Consider the following 19,814-nt stretch of genomic DNA (forward strand, 5'->3'; position numbering starts at 1 on the left):
GTCCATGCAACTACCCCTTTGACGCTTCAAAAAGTCCATAAAGAGATCATAAAACTAATCCAAATGAATTGAGTGGTTTTGTCCAGATTTTCTGAAAATACATGATCGTTTTATAGATACGTTTGTGCTTCCACAAGAACTAAAGTTTGTTCTCATGCATCAAGCATTTACGGTTGAGCTTCTGTTTATGTTTGCTGATCAGTGTTTATATGTGAATAAAAGCCTAAATTCAATCTGTTTATCATATAAAGCGGCCGAGTCTCTCCATAACATTTGGACTAAACAGCTCAGTTCATTTGAATTAGTTTTGTAAACTTTTATCTCTCTATGAATTTTTTGAAGCTTCAAAGTGGTTGTTCTGTGGATTCAATGGAAGGACAGAAAGCTCTCACATTTAATTTAAAATATCTTCAGTGGTGTTTTGAAGATAAACAAAAGTTGTATGGGTTTGAAGCGATATGAGGGTCAGTAAATGATGACCATTTTTTTCCATTTTTGGGTCAACTAACCCTTTAAGTGCCCAACAGCAAAAACATTTTTTCTAATTCAATTGTAGAAATTCTAAGGGCCAAATATTTAAACGTATGTTACTCACTTTTGAATATCTTCTAGGCTACACCCTCATGCACCCGTCACTCACCCGTCCATACTTGATGACTGAAGCACCTCTCCATACAGACATCATCCACTATGAGAACATCCCAGGGTTTGCTGCTGTGCGTCAAAACATCCTCAGGTGAGTGTTCATGGGATTTCTAATTCAAAAAATACCTGGGGACCAGTTGTTGCTACAGTTCGCTGTGTTACTCACATGATTGATAAGCTCATGTTGTATGCTTCCTGTTAGTCTGCCCCTGGGAAGCCAGGTCATTGCTGTGCCCGTCAACTCTTCTCTGTCTTGGCACATGAACCGCCTACGTGATCCCAGTCGAGATGCCTACAATGTCAGCTACGCCTGGAAATTGGTACGCCATTCCTTCATAGTGGCACAAAAGTTGGCTTAGAGCAGCCTCCTGAGGGAGAACTAGACTATGTAGAATGACTACTACTCATATTTTGTATTTATGTGTTATTTTGTATTTATTCTTTTATGCGTTTTGTTTTTGTAGTTGTTTATTAGAGAAATTTTGGTCACACTTTAGATTAGGGTCCAATTCTCACTATTAACTAACTATTAACTACGACTTTTGCCTCAGTAAACTCCCAATTACTGTTTATTAATAGTTAGTACACTGTAAAAAAAAATCAGGTCTCCAATTGAAAATTTTCTAGTGACCGATCAGGTCAGGTGAATTTCTGTGAATTGATGCAATTTAATTAAATTCAAATTCAAGAAATTCAATTTGGCCAACTAAAAAATTTAGATGTGATCGGTCACTTGAAAATTTTCAATAGGAGACCTTATTTTTTTTTTTTACAGTGAAAGGTAGTTGTTAAGTTTAGGTATTGGGTAGGTTTAAGGGATGTAGAATATGGTCATGCAGAGTGAGGCATTAATATGTGCTTTATGAGTACTAATAATCAGCCAATATCCTAGTAATATGCATGCTAATGAGAATTGGATTTTTTTTTTATATGCTTTTCTCATTTCTCTTATCTTGATGTGTAATTTGCAGGTTCAGGACACTTCGTTTATTTTGTGCATAGTTTATGTTCAGCCGGAGATCCCGGTAAAGCAACTGAAAAATCTAAACACGGCACCCAGCAGCAAACTCCTGTACCACCGCCTCGATCTGCTGGGGCAACCCAGCTCCTGCCTCCACTTTAAACAGCTTGCTACAGTCGGTAAGCTCAGACTAAACATCAACGCAAACTTTACATATTATGCAAAAAAAAAAGTACTAGTGTAGGGTATTCTCATAGTTATTTGGACATGTACCTTGCAGAGCTTGCATTTCTCAGTAAATACAGGCATTTTTCTTTTTCTTAAGTAACTATTATTGTTACTGGTTAGGAACTGATTCATCTCTCTTTTTGTCCTCAGAGAGTCCCACGGTGATGTTGTCTGCGGGTAGTTTCTCCTCTCCATATGAGCACTTGAGTCAGCCGGAGACCAAGCGCATGGTGGAGCACTACACTGCTTACCTGAGTGATAACACCCGGCTAATAGCCAACCCGGGCCTTAAGGTACACACAAACACACACTTACTGCCCATCTCAGCAATACATGTTTCGTAGCCAACCAGGGAATGACTCGATCTTTCAGTCAGTGGTCACACGGTTAGTTTCTCAGTCCTAATTGGCAGTTGTTAGTTGGCAATGTTCCTCTCCTCTTTTGCTTTTTCATTAGGGAGATGCAGGGCACCACTCTTTACGATTCTCATATAAGTAGCATTCTTTAACACCCCCTCCCTCCTTTGGTTTTCCAGTCTTCTGTGAGGAATGAGGTGATGGCCACCAGTCACGTGACAGATGAATGGATGAGTCTTATGGAGATGAGCAGCCTCAACTGCTACATTGTGAGGCGTTACATAGCAACGCCCAATGGGGTGCTGCGGATTTACCCCGGTTCGCTCATGGACAAAGCCTTCGATCCCACCAGGAGGCGATGGTAAGATTTGAGCCTCAGGACGGAGGTCTTCAAACTCCTAGTGGGACATTGGTGAACAGATCCTACAGTCTATTGACTAAAGCTTAGCAAACTGTCAGATTCCCAAGGAGGTATTTTGAGTTCATATGCAGCTGTACACGCACCTCAAATGAGGGTGTATTTTTTTAATACAGAGATTGTATGAATAAAAATCCTACACTTTTTTGTTTAAAATGTGGTTTTACCATTGACCCTTTTGTCTTTTAGGTACCTACATGCCGTAGCCAATCCTGGTCTCATCACTTTTACTGGACCCTACTTGGATGTTGGTGGGGCGGGCTATGTGGTCACCATTAGCCACACCATCCATGCCTCAAGGTCAGTTGTTTAAAAGTTTCATGTTTAGTGGTTCTCAACTATATCGGGGTGGGGGAACTGGTGTTGGAGACACAGGGTCTTTGAGTCAAAAAGGTTGAGAGCAACTGGTTTAAACACATGATTTTATGTATTAAAGCATTCATTTATTGAATGGACATGCATTTATTTTTGCTCATTCAGACATTAGCTGGTTTTTTATACCTGTATGGATCAAACTTTAGACCTAATAATATAAATATGAATAGTTCAACTGTAAAATTTAAATTGTCATCTTTTACTTATTTTCAAGGTGTTTGCATTTCCCTACAATTAAATGGCTGATGCTTTACACTGTTAAGCTCTTAAAATGCCTAAAAAGCACCATACTATCAAAAACTAATCCACATGACTTGTGGTCTTCTTCTTTTTTTTTTTTAATATGCAAATCTAATACACGCACATTCTGACATGCAAAACATTTTACATCTAACCTAGCATAGTTTGTCATAATATACTATGAATGTGAACTGTCCCTTCAATGTGAAAATATAACTTGTCTTATATAACACTTCTTTTTTTTTTAGATTTACTGTCTAGTTGAAGAACGCATAACACATATAGTACGTCATAGTACCTGTTGCTAATGAAAAACAACTGCCTTATCACTGTCGGCTTTGTGCTTGGTACAGTGTGTGTATAGTCGTGTGTTTAGAGATATGATGAAGCTGTTTGAAACTGGCAGTGTTCCAGAATGTCTAGTGTAGATAAAGTATGTTTTCCCTCTAAGTTCTCCAATCAGTTCTCTCTTAAGAGGAGGAAATGTGACTATGGAGTGTGTGATCTGATCTAAAGCTCCATTGCGGTGACCCATGATACTGTAGATCTCCTCATCCTTCATATTGTTCAACACACTTATCTGACTCCTTCCCCAGTTCCCAAATGGCCTCCGGTTACACGGTAGCGGTTATGGGCATTGACTTCACTCTGCGCTACTTCTACAAAGTTCTGTTGGATCTTCTGCCCATCTGCAACCAAGACAAGGGCAACAAAATCCGGTATGGCCTTCCCACCGACCCCAACCCCAACCCCCATCTCATTTCTGTTTGGTTCTTCTCAAACTCTCTAGTGCCTGCCAAGACCCCAGTGTGCCAGCTGTGGTGTCCAGCGTAGTGCCTGAAGCTATCAATGCCCCACAGAGGCTCTTTAAAGCCCTTTCAAATGAAACTAATCAGATTTGCTTCTGTTGGAAAAGAGGCATTCACTTAGTCTTCTCTGCATGATTCTAAGCTCGCTCTTTTAGGATAGAAGGAGATGGAATGAGAAAGATCTGAGCTAGGGATCAAGAAACAGTGAGGGAGAGGGAGATACGAATGAAAAAGTATAAAGACTGTAACAATGATACTTTTTTTAACTTTTTAATTTTTTTTATAGGATTGAGTGGTGCCATGGTGTTGTTATTGCTAAGTGGTTGTTTATAATATTTAGAGAATTAGACTAGCTTAAGTTACAATCCTAGTTACTGATGAAATGAGCGCAAAGTTAAAACTGAATAGTTGAGCATTGCATCATTAAACTCTATGTAAACTAATATATTTATGGAAGCATCTGACCAGGATTTAAAGGCTGGGTAAAAAATGGCACACCGATTACATCAGTGAGCTCATGTTTTGTGTGACCCTTTAGACATATATGATGATTTTAATAGTTACACTCCTTTACATTTTAAGAGAGAGAATTACATGAATAAACAGCATTGATTCATTAAAATATAGTTTGTTCCATTTATATTTTATTTATTGCCTGTCTAATCTTAGATGCAGTTCCTGAATATTTAATCTTTGCATATTTAAATATATTATTTAGATCAGTGGTTCTCACCCAGGAGAACAACATTTAAGATGACTTCAAATGTTTTAAAATAAACTTAAATAATCTCAAACAACTCAAAATCAAGATGCTATTTAGTTTAATTCACCCCAAATTTCTGGAATTCTACAATGTAATTATTTCGGGGATTTTTAAAATAAAATTATTATTAATTATAATGCTTTTTTTTTCTTCTTTTTTTTTAATCTACTATACCTAATTTCTGTCAATAAAAAAGGGGTGGGAGGCTTCATATATATCTCTATTATAGCTCATATATAGCTATAATTGATTTCATGATTATGTATTCATATTCAAATGGAAATCTGCTTTATGTAGTCACTAAGCCCCTAGTGTGAACGTTGTTCAAGTTTAAATAAGACCTTACGAATGGCTGGTCCATCCATCCATCCAATCTTTTTTCTACATTAGATTTATACGGCAAAATGAGTTTTTACGTGCATATGATACCCATTTTTCGCGTGCATATGATATGCAATTTATGGCGTTAAATGCACATAACCCACACCAATAATCCTACCCAATGGGTTGACAATATGTACATATGCATGTAAAAAGTAATTTTGCCGTATAAATCCAATATGTGTTATAGATACGCATTTCATGAGAACGTGTTGATCTATAAGAGCACATTCGGTGTTAAGAGCTGAAAAGACCCCCAAAACTGGCAACTCTGCAGTGAGTGATGGACATAAGGGCAGAACAAATTTAAATATCTTTTCTAGTCTATATTTCCATCTTGTAATGCCTGTTTTGTGTATTTTTTAAATATAAATTATTTGTAATAGAGCAGACACTTTTGAGTTTTTAAATTATTGCCCTGCTTGTTTTGAATGTTTTTTTGAAATATCTGTATTGACTGCATGATCATTTCACCTAAATAACACTGGGCTAGATGGATGGATAGATAGATGGATATATATATATGTACCTATATGTGCTTTTAATGCAAGAGTAAGGGATTTTTGCGCACGTTTTTAATTAATACAATCTCATAAAAGCACACCTCCTCAAGCTGTACAATTTGTAGCATCATTCATGTCTGTAGCACATTTTAACCCTGAGAATTTGCAATAGTAATGCTGGCCTTTGCAAACACGACAAATAAATCCTACTGCTGCAATATATAAATGCCATGGAAGAAACAGAATAATTTTTTTAGGTTTGACTGAAAGACACAAAGGGAGATAAGCTGATTAGGGCTGCATTCCAGACACATCCTGTTATGTTAGGTGCCAGTGTCCCCATTTTCCCCCTCTCTCTTCTTTTCTGTCTCTCCCTTACTCTTCCTTCTCATTCCTCTCTTCCCTCCCTCTTTCTTTCTTTCTTCTTAACTCTATTTCTACCAGTTTGTCTCTCTCTTTGTCCCTCTTCATGCTCTCTCTGTCTCTTTATCTGTCTGTGCTGTGGAGGCCTCAGTGTTCTTTGAGTTTTCAGTGCTATGGTCATTAAACAGGATTAGTGAAGTGGAATGCCTCAGTGTGCCACACAATAACGTTCTGATCTGCAGATGGTACCTTATGAACATACAGGAAGCCATCTACAGGGAGTGCAGAATTATTAGGCACGTTGATTTTCTGATCATATTTTTTTTCCAGGCACATTTGACCAATTCCAAACCACAGTAATCCTAATAACTACTATTGATTTAGTATTTAATAATGTATAAGTGATATATAATTGTTCATGAAGGCTGGAAATGAAAATCACCTTATATTCAGGTGTGCAGAATTATTAGGCATGTTTTCTTTTACAGATAAATTGAGCCAAAAAAGAGATTTAACTCAGACTGAAAAGTCAAAAAGTCTTAAATGCCCATGAGAAGGATGCAATACTAATGCAATACTAGACATTGCAGTTAAGGCGTGACCATTGGACAGTGAAATGCTCGTTGGGTCAGCAGGATCTGACAAAAACAGGTGGTGAAGAAAAGACACCTGTTAACTGCAAAAGAATTAAGGTGAAGAATTAAGGGTGAAACCATCAGGAACCCTTTAGTCTCCAGCGCCACCATTTTCCAGAGCTGCAACCTACCTGGAGTCTCCAGAAGTGCAAGGTGTCAGGATCTCAGAGACTTCAGTTAGGTAAAGAATCCTAAAAAATGACCCCCACTAAATAAGAATCACAAGCTGAAGTGTTGTAAAATACATGAAGAAGGTTTTTTTATAGGCTTTATGGACAGATAGGTTGAGAGTGACTCTTGAAGGACCAGCACCACATCCTCTAGTACCACTGTTTGAAGAATTCATCTTCCAGAATCTGGCAGTACGTTTTGGGAGTTCATTTTTAGTCCATCTCTGCAAAACGGACTTCAGGATGGACTAAAATGAACTCCCAAAACGTACTGCCCGATTCTGGAAGATTAATTCTTCAAACAGTGGTACTAGAGGATGTGGTGCTGGTCCTTCAAGAGTCATTCTCAACCTATAAAACCTATAAAGCCTATAAAAAAGCAGGCTTCATGTATTTTACAACACTTCAGCTTGTGATTCTTATTTAGTGGGGGTCATTTTTTAGGATTCTTTACCTAACTGAAGTCTCTGAGATCCTGACACCTTGCACTTCTGGAGACTCCAGGTAGGTTGCAGCTCTGGAAAATGGTGGCGCTGGAGACTAAAGGGTTCCTGATGGTTTCACCCTTAATTCTTCACCTTAATTCTTAATTCTTTTGCAGTTAACAGGTGTCTTTTCTCCGCCACATGTTTTTGTCTGACCCTGCTGACCCAACGAGCATTTCACTGTCCAATGGTCACGCCTTAACTGCAATGTCTAGTATTGCATTAGTATTGCATCCTTCTCATGGGCATTTAATACTTTTTGACTTTTCAGTCTGAGTTAAATCTCTTTTTTGGCTCAATTTATCTGTAAAAGAAAACATGCCTAATAATTCTGCACACCTGAATATAAGGTGATTTTCATTTCCAGCCTTCATGAACAATTATATATAACTTATACATTATTAAATACTAAATCAATAGTAGTTATTAGGATTACTGTGGTTTGGAATTGGTCAAATGTGGCTTGAAAAAAAATATGATCAGAAAATCAACGTGCCTAATAATTCTGCACTCCCTGTACTGTTTCCTTCCACCTTTCCCCTCTAAATGTCATTTTGAATATTTGTACAGGCACCGATTGCTTGATCATGCGTGTCTTGGTCTTTATACATGTGTAGGTGTTTTATCATGGAGGACAGAGGCTATTTGGTGGCCCATCCGACCCTGATTGATCCGAAGGGCCACGCTCCCGCAGAACAGCAACATATTACTCATAAGGTAGGGAACTGTGGATCTGAGGCCAGAAAATAGAAAATAGAAGAAAATAGGCTTTTCATGGCTTTTTTTTTTTTTGGTGGAAAATTGAACTGTTTTTCATCCTAAGCCATATTATATTCAAGGAGTGGTAATGAAACAAAAAACAAACCAAAAAAACAAACCTATTGAGTTCATCAGCTTATTTTCTCCTGTTTTGCTTGCCTTTAGGAGCCTCTAGTGGCCAATGACATTCTTAATCACCCCAACTTTGTGAAGAAGAACCTGTGTAACAGTTTCAGTGATCGTACTGTGCAGCGTTTCTACAAGTTCAACACCAGCATTGTGGTGAGTGAAGTCACATAATGATGTCAATAATAAAAACAATAATGTCATATAGAGCTGCTGTGAATTCAGTTTTAAAGGACAATCCTGCTGTTTTTATGATATGATTAGTCAGTTTCTTATATTACTGATGTTTGGATGCCACCTAGTGGAGGTTATTTTAAAATCTGCTATAGCAGATGTGCTTTATAGTATAATAATGTATTTTCTTTTTTAAATGAACAAAGTTGTGGCTTTCTATTCAGAAACTGTATGCATAGTGTGAAAGACTTTTGAAATCAAATAATTCTTTGATGCCTTTCTGTGCGTTTGTGATTTTTAAGGGTGATCTGACAAACCTTGTGCATGGCAGTCATTGCTCAAAGTACCGGCTTACCCGTATCCCAGGAACCAATGCGTTTGCTGGCATTGTGAATGAGACCTGTGATTCGCTGGCCTTCTGTGCTTGCAGTACTGTAGATCGGCTTTGTCTTAACTGCCACAGGTAATGTTTAACTTCTGCAGAACTCTTATTAATTTATGTAAATGTTAAGGCATAGCTTTATTTGTTTACTCTGCCGTTCAAAACTTTGGGGTCGGTAAGATTTTAAAAAAATTATTTAAAAGTCTCTTATGTTCACCAAGGCTGCATTTATTTGATCAAAACATACAGTAAAACAGCAATACTGTGAAATATTAATGCAATTTAAAATGACAGTTTTCTTTATTTAAATATTTTTTTAATATAATTTATTTCTGTGATGGAAACACAACCTTTTCAGCGTCATTTCTCTTCAGTGTCACTTGATCCTTCAGAAATCATTTTAATATGCTGATTTGGTGCTCAAGAAACATTTCTTATCATTATCAATGTAAAAAAAAAAAAAGTTAAATGTTTTTGTAGAAACCTTGATGCATTTTTTGTAAATATTTTTGATGAATAGAAAGTTCAAAATAACTATTTATGTGAAATAGAAACCTCTTGTAACATGTATTAAAAAAGTCTAATCAATGTAATGCATCCTTGCTAAATAGAAGCATTCATTTCTTTAACTTAACTGAACCCAAATATTTGAATGGCATTTATTTACTTTGTGTGTGTTTCATAATGAAAATACAAGACGTTTGGGTAACACTTACAACAAGGTTTCATTAGTTAACATTAGTTAATGTACTTACTAACTAACATGAACTAACAATGAACAAAACATTTATTAAAGTATTTATTAATATTTGCTAAAATTAATTAATAAAAATACAGTTGTTTATTGTTTGTTCATGTTAGTTCACAGTGCACAAACTAAAGTTAACAAACACAGCTTTTGATTTTAATAATGTATTAGTAAATGTTGAATTTAACATTAATTTAGATTACTGAAGTTTATAATATAAATCTTATAGCCAATTAAATTAAATACAAAAATATCTCATTACATTTCATATAAATGTTGTACACGTCTATACTTTAATTTCCCCATTCTCATATTTAAGGACCCAATGAAATGGTTTGAGTTTTCCAGCCTGTGTTAGTGTATTTCCTAGAAACTAAAAATTTGGATTGGACACATTGAAGGGTTAATACTTTTTGCCAATTCCCAATAGGCTTTAGTTACAGTAGAGTGTGCCACTGTCACACAAGTCCTAAAAAGTGAAGCCAAAGCATTTCGATCGCCCCCCCACCTGGTGGCTGCAGTATAGGTCATAAACCCTGCCCTCTCCATGTAATCCATTGGGACGCGAGCCAAACAAAAAAATCCAATTATACTTCAAAAATTTTTTTACAAAGATAACTTCTGTCATTTTAGATGGTTCTCATCGCTCGGATGTATGTTCAAGTGTTAGTTTTGCTATAAACTATAAACTACTTGCTATAAAAATGGGGTGTAATGTCATGATTGACAGCTGTGATTGCTGTTGAGTCTGTGGGAGTATGGGCGTGACCTTGATATTGCGGCTCCAATACTGCACAGACTCGGGCTCCAAATTAAGTAATCAGCAACGACCATTGCTGGGATACTTTGGGTTAGTTTTTCTACAGTGGAAGGAAGCGGAAATGTGCTGTCCATCTTTTTTAAATTCTATGGCTACAGTCATGAACCATGAACATTTGATTGCACAAATCTTTATTTATTTATTTTTGTCGGGAAGACTGTACATTTAAAATGCATTTAACTGCTAAAAATATTTGTATCAACTTTTAGGAGTACGCTAGCATAGAGTTTGCTTGGACTAAAAGCCACACAACTCAAAATTTGCTTTCATGGGGTCTTGTTCACTTTATATAAATAATAGTCAAGTTGAAAGTTTCAGGTTTAAAGACCTTCAAATAGACTAGTCCTATATTCCTATCTTCCTCAGAATGGAGCAAAATGAATGCGAGTGCCCCTGTGAATGCCCTCTAGAGGTGAACGAATGTACTGGCAACCTCACCAACGCTGAGAACAGGTAAACCACTGCTGCTCTTGCATTATTTATAGAAAGACATGTAAAAGTAGACATTTAAGCCTTTTTAAACCGTGTTACATGTGATTGCATTGATAAATTATCCAAAAAATTAATCACTGGATCACATGTCCAGATTCTCATCAGCATGCACTGGAATGAATCACACTTAGACACACACACACAGGCTTCTGCCTGTCACTTCATCAAGTTCTTGTTTGTCACGATGAATAGATATCCAGCCACCTGTGTCCTCAATTAGCCGTTCAGCTCAGAATTGCACACTAGATGTTTAGACACGTTCAGGTTTGTCGCATTATTCCCAGCTGAGAGATCTCAAGGCATTTACCTTTCTGGCACTGCACCATCTGTTCATTTAGTGAAACATTTTACACTTGAATACTAATAAATCCATACTTTGCTATGGAGAGCTGTCTGGTAAAGGAAGTCTGGGTATTATTCATTGTGTAACAATAATAACTGTTCATTATTTGTTGTCTGTTGAATGTCATTTAGTAATTATTAGACTGTTAGTAATTACAAATAGCTTTGACTTTAATGAGTTCCATGTTGTATTTAGAGCCTAACTGACTTAGCTTGCCTTACTACTATATGTTTGTGTGTGTGTGTGTGCAGAAACCCGAGCTGCGACGTGCACCAGGAGCCTTTGTCTTTGACTGTAATTGAGCCCAGTCTACAGGACACTCTGCCTCAGTGTATCAACACCAGATGCAGCCAGCGCTTCACCAGCAGGTAAGGCCATATACTGTATCAGTTGGGATCAGCCTGACCTTAACAGAAACACAGCTTCTCTGAGAGTAATGATGATTCTCCTTTCACTTAGAACAGCTAATCTTGCATCATTTATTCACAACCTTTGCTGACCAGAACAAAAAGCATGCGCGTTTCTCAAGATCAGGCAACATCAGCTATTATTAGAGATTGACGGATCAAAAACTCACAAATATCTCATGAGTAATGTGTTTGAACATTTTAATGATTTGCATTGTAGTCTCAAAGAACCAGAACTGTGTTTAGTGTGACTAGATGTTAAATATACATATGTGGTAAAAAGAAAATAAATAAATATAATCTACTTTATAAAATGCTTATGCATTTATATTACAATGTTTTCTGAAGGATTGTGTGACACTGTAGACTGGAGTAATGGCTGTTGATAATTCAACTTTGCCAATCCAGGATTAAATAACATTTTAAAAAATATTTCCATAGAAACATGTTAATTTTAATGGTACTATATAATATTACTGTTTTTTTATTTTTATTAACTAAATTAAATCTTACCGTTCCCAAACTTTCAAATGGTACTGTATGTGTTATATATATTGTGTATGTTCTGGGTTTCAGTGACTGTTTTGGTGTTCTGGACTGTGAGTGGTGTATGGTGGACAGCGATGGAAAGACCCACCTGGATAAGCCTTACTGTGCCCTGCAGAAGGAATGTTTTGGAGGGATAGTGGGTGCCAAGAGTCCGTATGTGGATGGACTGGGCATTATAGGTAAGCTACTACTGCTGTAGTCACACATATTAGAGTTTATTAATATATGTTTATAATAGCATATGTAGGTAAATAGCAGAGGGATTGGTCAACTAGTTACTTATTTCTTTTTCTTTTTTAAAGTTTTACTGTTTTAGAAAGATATGCACAGAAGTTTGGAATTACACTGACTTCATGAGTCACAGATTGCGCCTTGAGGATCTTTGCTAGCCTGAATGCTGTATTTCATTATTTCATTTCATTATATAATTATTTTTGTACTACTTGTCTCTGTGCAGACGAGGAGTTGGCTTCACTGAACATGATCAAGAGTGCGCCCGTGGGGCCAGTAGCAGGAGGGATTATGGGATGCATTATGGTGCTGGTGTTGGCTGTGTATGCCTACAGGCACCAGATCCATCGTCGCAGCCATCAACACATGTCCCCACTGGCTGCACAGGGTGAGTCTGGACACTTTAAGTCTTAAAAATGAAAGATTCTTACCTGGAGCTGTTGGGAAATAAAGTTTGACTATTGTTGTTATTATTTGACTTTAATAGTTTGGACTGTAAAATCCAACGAGTTAAGGTAACTCAAACCATTTTGGAAAATGATTGCCTATAAACCACGCAAGTTTAAAAAGTAATATTTATGAGTACTGCCAACTTATTTCATTTGAGTCCACATAATGTTAAATTAAACTATAATTCCACTTAAATACTTTGTGTAGTTGAAACTTAATTAAATTGCATTGAACCATTAAAATCAGAATCTTTAAATTAACTCTAATCTTTCACTGTTAACTGCTAATTAGTTTTAGCACAAGCACACTTGCATGCTGTGATGAAGAGTGCACAGCCATTGCTTTTAAATAAAGCAACGTATACTAGGGTTGTGCCGATTGACGATATCATCAGCAGTTTAAGATAAACCCAGACTTCAGCGAACGTCAAATAACTTTTGTCTGGTTAATACTTTTAAAGACAATTTGCCTTGGCCATAATGGCAAATCAAATGAAAGAATGAAGGTGATTCTGATAACACATTTATTAAAACACAGAAAAACAACAAATCAAGAACAAGAAACTCTGGATTTACATTTCACTTATAATTAGCAGCACAATTAACTTTTTGTCGTGCAAAGCATAGCATAGGCTACAAAATAAATTGTTATTGAAATATTGTAAAGTGATAATATGAACTACACGAAGGAACGCTTAAAAAAAAAAAAATGCAAAATCAAAATTGAATAGCTCCGTAACGGATTGCGAAAAGTGCATGCAACCTATTGGAAAGTGCGGATGAGTCATTAGTTGGGTTAGTAAAATAACGAAATTATAGCTTTTAAAGGGGTGGTAAAACACATTCTTTCGAAGGCTTGAGTGTGTTTGTGGGGTGAACTGTAACCTGTGTTCATGCTTCGTTTTTTAAAAAAAATTCATTATTTTTCATATATTTGACCTTTATTCTACACTGCTCTGTCCCTCCTTGTAAAAACGGTCTGATGGTTTCGGGGTTGTATGAAGCCAGTCCCTCAAAAATACGCAATGGGCTCAGATTGGATAGCTGGCCCAGTGTGTTCTGATTCGCTAACCGCCTAGTGCACGTTTGTCGGAAACGTCACGCCCCTTACCTTTACCGGTAGACTGTGCTTTGGCCAGTATTAGAAACAATGGCGTCAATAAAACCATACCAATCTGAGCCCGAATCAGACCCAGAACATTTTAGTGAAGATGATCGAGCAGAACCTGTTCAGTCCTCAAGAGTAAAGACTGCGAATCTATAGTGATCATTACTGAATGGCACTGTTACTTTTGTATTTTTAGAACGATTATAGCCAAATATCTGTCGCAAGAACTATTAACCCAAAACAAACACTAAACATTGGCTTTACTATAGTAGCCAAATCAAACACAGAACCATGTTTAGCATGCCTGTAGATAAACAATACATAAAATCTCTAATCAAAGAATAATTTACACTAATGCCAAGTTCGCTGTTGAGATTTTAACGTTAGGTGTTTGTAACGTTAGGTGTTCGTCGGATAACGTTAAGTATGAATGAGCATTTAACAGACTGGTTTGCAGAACAGCGTTGTCATCTGTTTACTTCCTTGCTACAATGTACAATTAACAACACAAACTATTACAGGAAAACACATCGACTAAAAATAAATCATACTTACAGGTTGTTGCCCGTAAACAGCTTCTGTTTTTAAATCCATCTTTCAGGACAAGCCGTAGTGCGAATCCTTAGTTGAACTCGCGAAGATTGTGGAAGCTTTTCTCAGTGAAATGTGCAGCGGGAGCCGCGCGCGCCCGTCGTGCATGATCCACACTGGCAGTGTTTGTCTCGCGCAACTGAACCGTGGCTCGTGATTTACAAATACAGACGAATATTGTCCATTATGTCACATTTTCCAGTCTTCTCCGACCCTTGTATCATGCTTTGATTTATAATGGGCAGCATATATCTGCTGCAAATGCGACCTGTTCCCCTCTGTCTCAAACACACATGCATATAACATGGTATATGTTAAACGCACTGCAACGCACCCCTGTCCCTAGGAAGGCTGAACAAAGTGGACCTGCAATCCGGATGAAAATAACAGCGTTTCGTTGGCATTGCGGCAACACCTCCAGCCTACTAACTATACCACAACTTCCCCGCGGCGATACAAAATGGCCTCGTCCCCCTTATTTAATATTCTCGGGGGAGGGGTTTATGTAAATATTGGGGCTGGTGATGTCAGCAACCCTGGAGGAATGTCTGTAGTCGCCTACCGGCCGTTTGCTGTGGTCCTTAGAAATTGATTTCTTTAAAAGCAAATATCTCCCTTTGCTTTAAACTTTGAACGTTGTAACTTTGCAGATGTTGTTTATGCTCAAACAGCAACATTACACACTAGCTAAAGTTAGAATAGTGAAATCGTGCTTTACCACCCCTTTAAGTAGAAAATAATATTTATGTAAAGAGATATAGTAAAATAAAAATTGCTTAAAAGTGCACAACTCTTCTTAAGTGGAAGAAAGCTACGTTTTTCCCCTCACGTGCAACCTATTGGAAAGTGCGGAATACATAGTATTTGAAAAACGTAGGCGAAAAGAACCTGGATGACCTACTACTACCTCTGAGATTCTGAAGTGCACATTCTATGGAAATTTTACTATCCCGTGAGTGCACGGGACAGGATTTATGAATGGAATTGACACTAATCGGTCAAGTGACAGTTACAATATGTTGGATGTTTGTGTTTTTACACATTTAACATTTTGTCAGTTCTTGCTTTCCCTGGGAATCGAACCCATGACATTGGCCTTGCTAGCGCCACACCCTATTGTTTGAGCTACATGAAAGCTGCTTGCATCCAAATTTAATTCATACTACCCATATAAAATATTCTTACTATATAGAACATACTTTTTTAACGATCATGAAGTTAGTTCATATTCAAATGTAGTACCTACTCAGACTGAGAATACATTTTAAATAACAACACAACACAACACAACACAACACAACACAACACAACACAACACAACACAACACAACACAACACAACACAACACAACACAACACAACACAACACAACACAACACAACACAACACAACACAACACAACACAACACAACACAACACAACACAACACAACACAACACAACACAACACAACACACTAACAGATCACCTCCTATAATAATCTTGAGTAAAAACATATAAATGACACTTAATTTAACATTTAATTTTAAACAATATTATTGATCTGACTGTACTGACACTTGAATGAGGACTGAACTGAGCTGGACGATGACATTTTTTTGCAGAACTGCTTTATAGATTAAATGAACTAAATTGATGATCTTTACAATGTAACTGAATCAACACTGCACAGCTGGACAACAGCCGAAAAATGCATCATTTTCATCACTGTTGAAGCTGCTTTGAAACGACCTGTATGCACTATATAAATAAAGGTGACTTGACTTGACATTTACTCCCCTTTAACAGTCGGAAGCAAAGCATGCTAGGAACTATGAAATATGCTGTAACTCATTCCATGTGATTTCTGCTCAAAGGGTACATAACACACACAGTTTCTGCCAGTCTTGAGTACCTATAGAGGTATCCAGGAAAAACAAAATGCATCCACTATTTCCTTAACGCTGGGTTATTTGGGAAGCTGAACTAGGTTATCTTTCCCTCACAACAAAAAACATTGTTGATTTCGTGGTCTAAAAAAAATGACAGTGCTCCCGACGGATGGGGCAGCTCGTTGATGGGGGTGCTGGGAATTCTGCCCTTTATGATGTCATACAGCACCATACTCGGAAAAAAAAAATGATCATGAAGGAGTTTTTGGCACAGAAATACCTGTGCCATGTTCTTTAAAGGGTAACTAAACCCTAAACTAACTTTTTTTAGTTAATGATCTGTAATACTGGGGCTTTATTAATGCTGTTCATTGATTCGAGTAAATGTTTTGACATTTGAGTATAAAGTGTTTTAATTCTATAAAATATGGTGTAAAACCGCCAAAGTGCTGCCCTCTTAAGGTTGAACGGTGGCTACTGCAGTTGAATTTTCCTATTGGACGTTGTGGTACATCGTGACGTAGGATGGTACCTCCAACGGCTCACAATCCGCACCTCCAAGCACGAGCTCACCACGCCCTCAGAAATGTTTCCCCCAATCACATGAGGAGAACGGCTTCACTCCAGTATGAACTGTCATGTTACATGAAGTAAACATTATGAATGAAACTCACTTGACACTTGCTTTAACATTGTATTGAAGAAAATGCGGTTAAATAATGCAGTTGTTAGTACACGTCAGGCTTTTCTTGCGATATTATTGCCGCCCATCATGTGTACAGATAAGTTTCATACATGAGACGCGCTTTCAAACCCTGACACGCAAGTGGTTGCCGCGGACGCAGATAGATCACGCGGTGACGAATAACAATACTGTAACGTGCTGTTAACGCAGTTTGAGCCAGCGGCTCGCATTGATAAGGCTCTGGGTCTGTGTCTGACTCTACAGACAATCCATCCTTCTCCACTTCAGGTGAAGGTAGGAGAAATGACCGCTCTGTTGCAAAGCTGGCGTCACTCCAGTCATTCTCCATCTCTGCGACTCGCGAGTCAGACAGCTGTCAATCAATCCGTCCCTGCGGGTCTCAGGTGCACGCCCTCCGCTCAGCCCCGCCCTCGGTTCGTCCCCTCTGTGTCCGCCGGGCTCTGCCCACTTTTCCAGCATTTTTCAAAATTTGCCAGTGGGTGGAGTTAAGCTCTGAGCAGGGGTTTAGTTACCCTTTAAGTAATATTTTAGTCAAATAAACAAGTTTCATTTAGGACAAGACTATTGAATCAAAGTCAACATGACACAGCGCTTACAACCAGTGTTACTTCTATTATGTGACACATTCAGAGTGAAACAGGATATCCAGGGATTAAAAATGTAGGCTGGGACTTTATAAATCGAGAACTGATTAGAAGGTGACAAGTGATCTCTTGACAAAGACTCTGGTGATGATGTCATCCTGAAAAGAAAAGTTGTTTTTTGAGGCAGAGCAAGTAAAACTCACTTTAATGAGGTACAAATTATTGAGTGCACTTTTAAAGTGTGCTACTCCCCGTGCTAATGAGATAATAAAGCATAGCTGACCGCTAAAAGGACCTTAGAAGGATATAAAAGTAATTTAAAGAGTTTAATTCCCTGTTTCCTTGCAGTTGCTCCCTAATGCTCCCAATTCTGCCTCTATGTGCATAACTTTTTGTCTGATACAATACAAACCGGTTTGAATCAGTCTGAGAAGTGCTACTTTTTTCTGCAGTTACATGAACTGTCTGATAAAGTCTGATGGGCATTCATGGGCAAATTCGTGAGAGAGACTGTGGACCAAAAGTGAACACAAATATATATTACATCAAATGTGTTCAAGGTTGCTTCATCTTTCTAATCGTATCCTCTGCCTGTCTGTCTCCCTCTCTCTCTTTCATCAGAGATGTCTGTGCGGATGTCCAACCTGGACAACGAGCGAGATGACCGAGATGAAGACAGTCACGAAGACAGAGGAATAAGTAAGATACCCGCCTGCCTGTCTGGCACAGCTTCACACAAATGAGCACAGAAAATATATTCATGCCCATTTTTGCATTAGTAATTTCACTGAGGGTTTTATGAACATCAAATCTGCAGTATTATACTTTGTACCGTTAATGCTGTTTTTCACTGATTCAACGCATCAGACACCAAATGAATAATAATCCTTGAATTCTTTGTGTATGGTGTGCTGTTTTAGTCTCCTAGAGTAAAAAGCGAGCATTCATGCTCACAATGGTACCGTGCCATTCTTGTTTGATAATTGCCTCAAACAGCCATGTGGGTTAGTCAGATGTCGTAAATGGTCTGATCTTTAGTGACAATATGATAATGTGTTCCTTATCGACTTTTTTGTTCTGTTCTCTAATCAGAATCTTTTTCAATACCATCTGAATTACATCAGAGTTGTTTTTATTAGGTTTTGTGCTAAAACATTATGCATAACTGTAGTGTTGTAGTACTACTTTTTGAGGGTCTTGCCTCGGTCTCGACTGCATTTGTACTCTTTATCCTCTTGGTCTCAGACTAAGAGGACTCTGTATTTTATCTCAAGACCACAACTGCGAGGATATCACAAAATTGCCATTGCATAGTCCGATTCATTTGTTAACATCATTAATGTGATTTGATGGAAAACGCACTCAAAAACTTCTTTCTAATGTGATTTTCTTTTGTTACTGTGCTGCTGGGCTCAAAATCAGTGCAGGATTGTCTCAAAAATGCCCAAAATTAATATAAATGCTTGCAAAATTATGATCGCAAAAACACTTGTATGAGATCTTGCTTTTTATATAACATAGGATATAGTTAAGCAATATCACAAGAGCAAGATGGCTGTTTTTATGAACATGAGCACAATTGCTTGATTATTGATTTTATACAAACGTTCAATTAACAAGAATTTAATATTAAGTGACTCATTTTAGACAAGTTTTTGCTAATTCTGCAACGTGTTTTGCTATTAAATAAATCAGCTGCTTTGAACAAATCGGTGAATAAATGTAATGTTTTAATGTTAAATTAATCTGAATATTATTTATGCAGGTGCAATTGTAGCAATTCAGATGGAAATACTGTGAAACCTCCGCAACACAAAGATGAATTTTATTATTAGTGATTTGATTGGTAACTAATAGCTCTATAGTCTCTTATTATTCTAATTGTATTTATTGATTAAATATAAGACCTTTCTCAGACAGTAGATGCAGATCTTTTAGATTAATTTGAGGAGTGCTGGTCTGGTCTTGGTCTTGACTCGGTCTCACCCTGCCTTGGTCTTGTCTTGGTTTCTCAACCCCACAAAGTCTTGGTCTTGTCTTGGTCTCAGCACACGCTAGTCTTGGTCTCGGTTTTGGGTGGTCTTGACTACAACACTACATAAATGTACGAAATCTAAATGAATGAGTAACAGTTATGTATATCA

The 19,814-nt window shown here is 37.5% G+C and overlaps 1 protein-coding gene across 1 annotated transcript in view; it reads left to right on the forward strand.

The window, feature by feature from the left end:
- cachd1 (cache domain containing 1) overlaps positions 1-19,814 on the forward strand; it is a 94,220-nt gene that overhangs the window by 69,240 nt on the left and 5,166 nt on the right. Inside the window, exons 11-25 of the mRNA XM_079840801.1 lie at positions 613-736; positions 848-965; positions 1,617-1,785; positions 1,985-2,127; positions 2,370-2,551; positions 2,798-2,908; positions 3,820-3,942; positions 7,950-8,049; positions 8,257-8,373; positions 8,694-8,854; positions 10,708-10,794; positions 11,428-11,544; positions 12,160-12,311; positions 12,590-12,751; positions 18,292-18,369. Of these exons, the coding sequence (XP_079696927.1) occupies positions 613-736; positions 848-965; positions 1,617-1,785; positions 1,985-2,127; positions 2,370-2,551; positions 2,798-2,908; positions 3,820-3,942; positions 7,950-8,049; positions 8,257-8,373; positions 8,694-8,854; positions 10,708-10,794; positions 11,428-11,544; positions 12,160-12,311; positions 12,590-12,751; positions 18,292-18,369 (1,944 nt within the window). The remainder of the gene's footprint in view (positions 1-612; positions 737-847; positions 966-1,616; positions 1,786-1,984; positions 2,128-2,369; positions 2,552-2,797; positions 2,909-3,819; positions 3,943-7,949; positions 8,050-8,256; positions 8,374-8,693; positions 8,855-10,707; positions 10,795-11,427; positions 11,545-12,159; positions 12,312-12,589; positions 12,752-18,291; positions 18,370-19,814) is intronic.

The sequence above is a fragment of the Gobio gobio genome, assembly GCF_949357685.1.
Source record: "Gobio gobio genome assembly, chromosome: 17".
Classification (NCBI taxonomy): Eukaryota; Metazoa; Chordata; class Actinopteri; order Cypriniformes; family Gobionidae; genus Gobio; species Gobio gobio.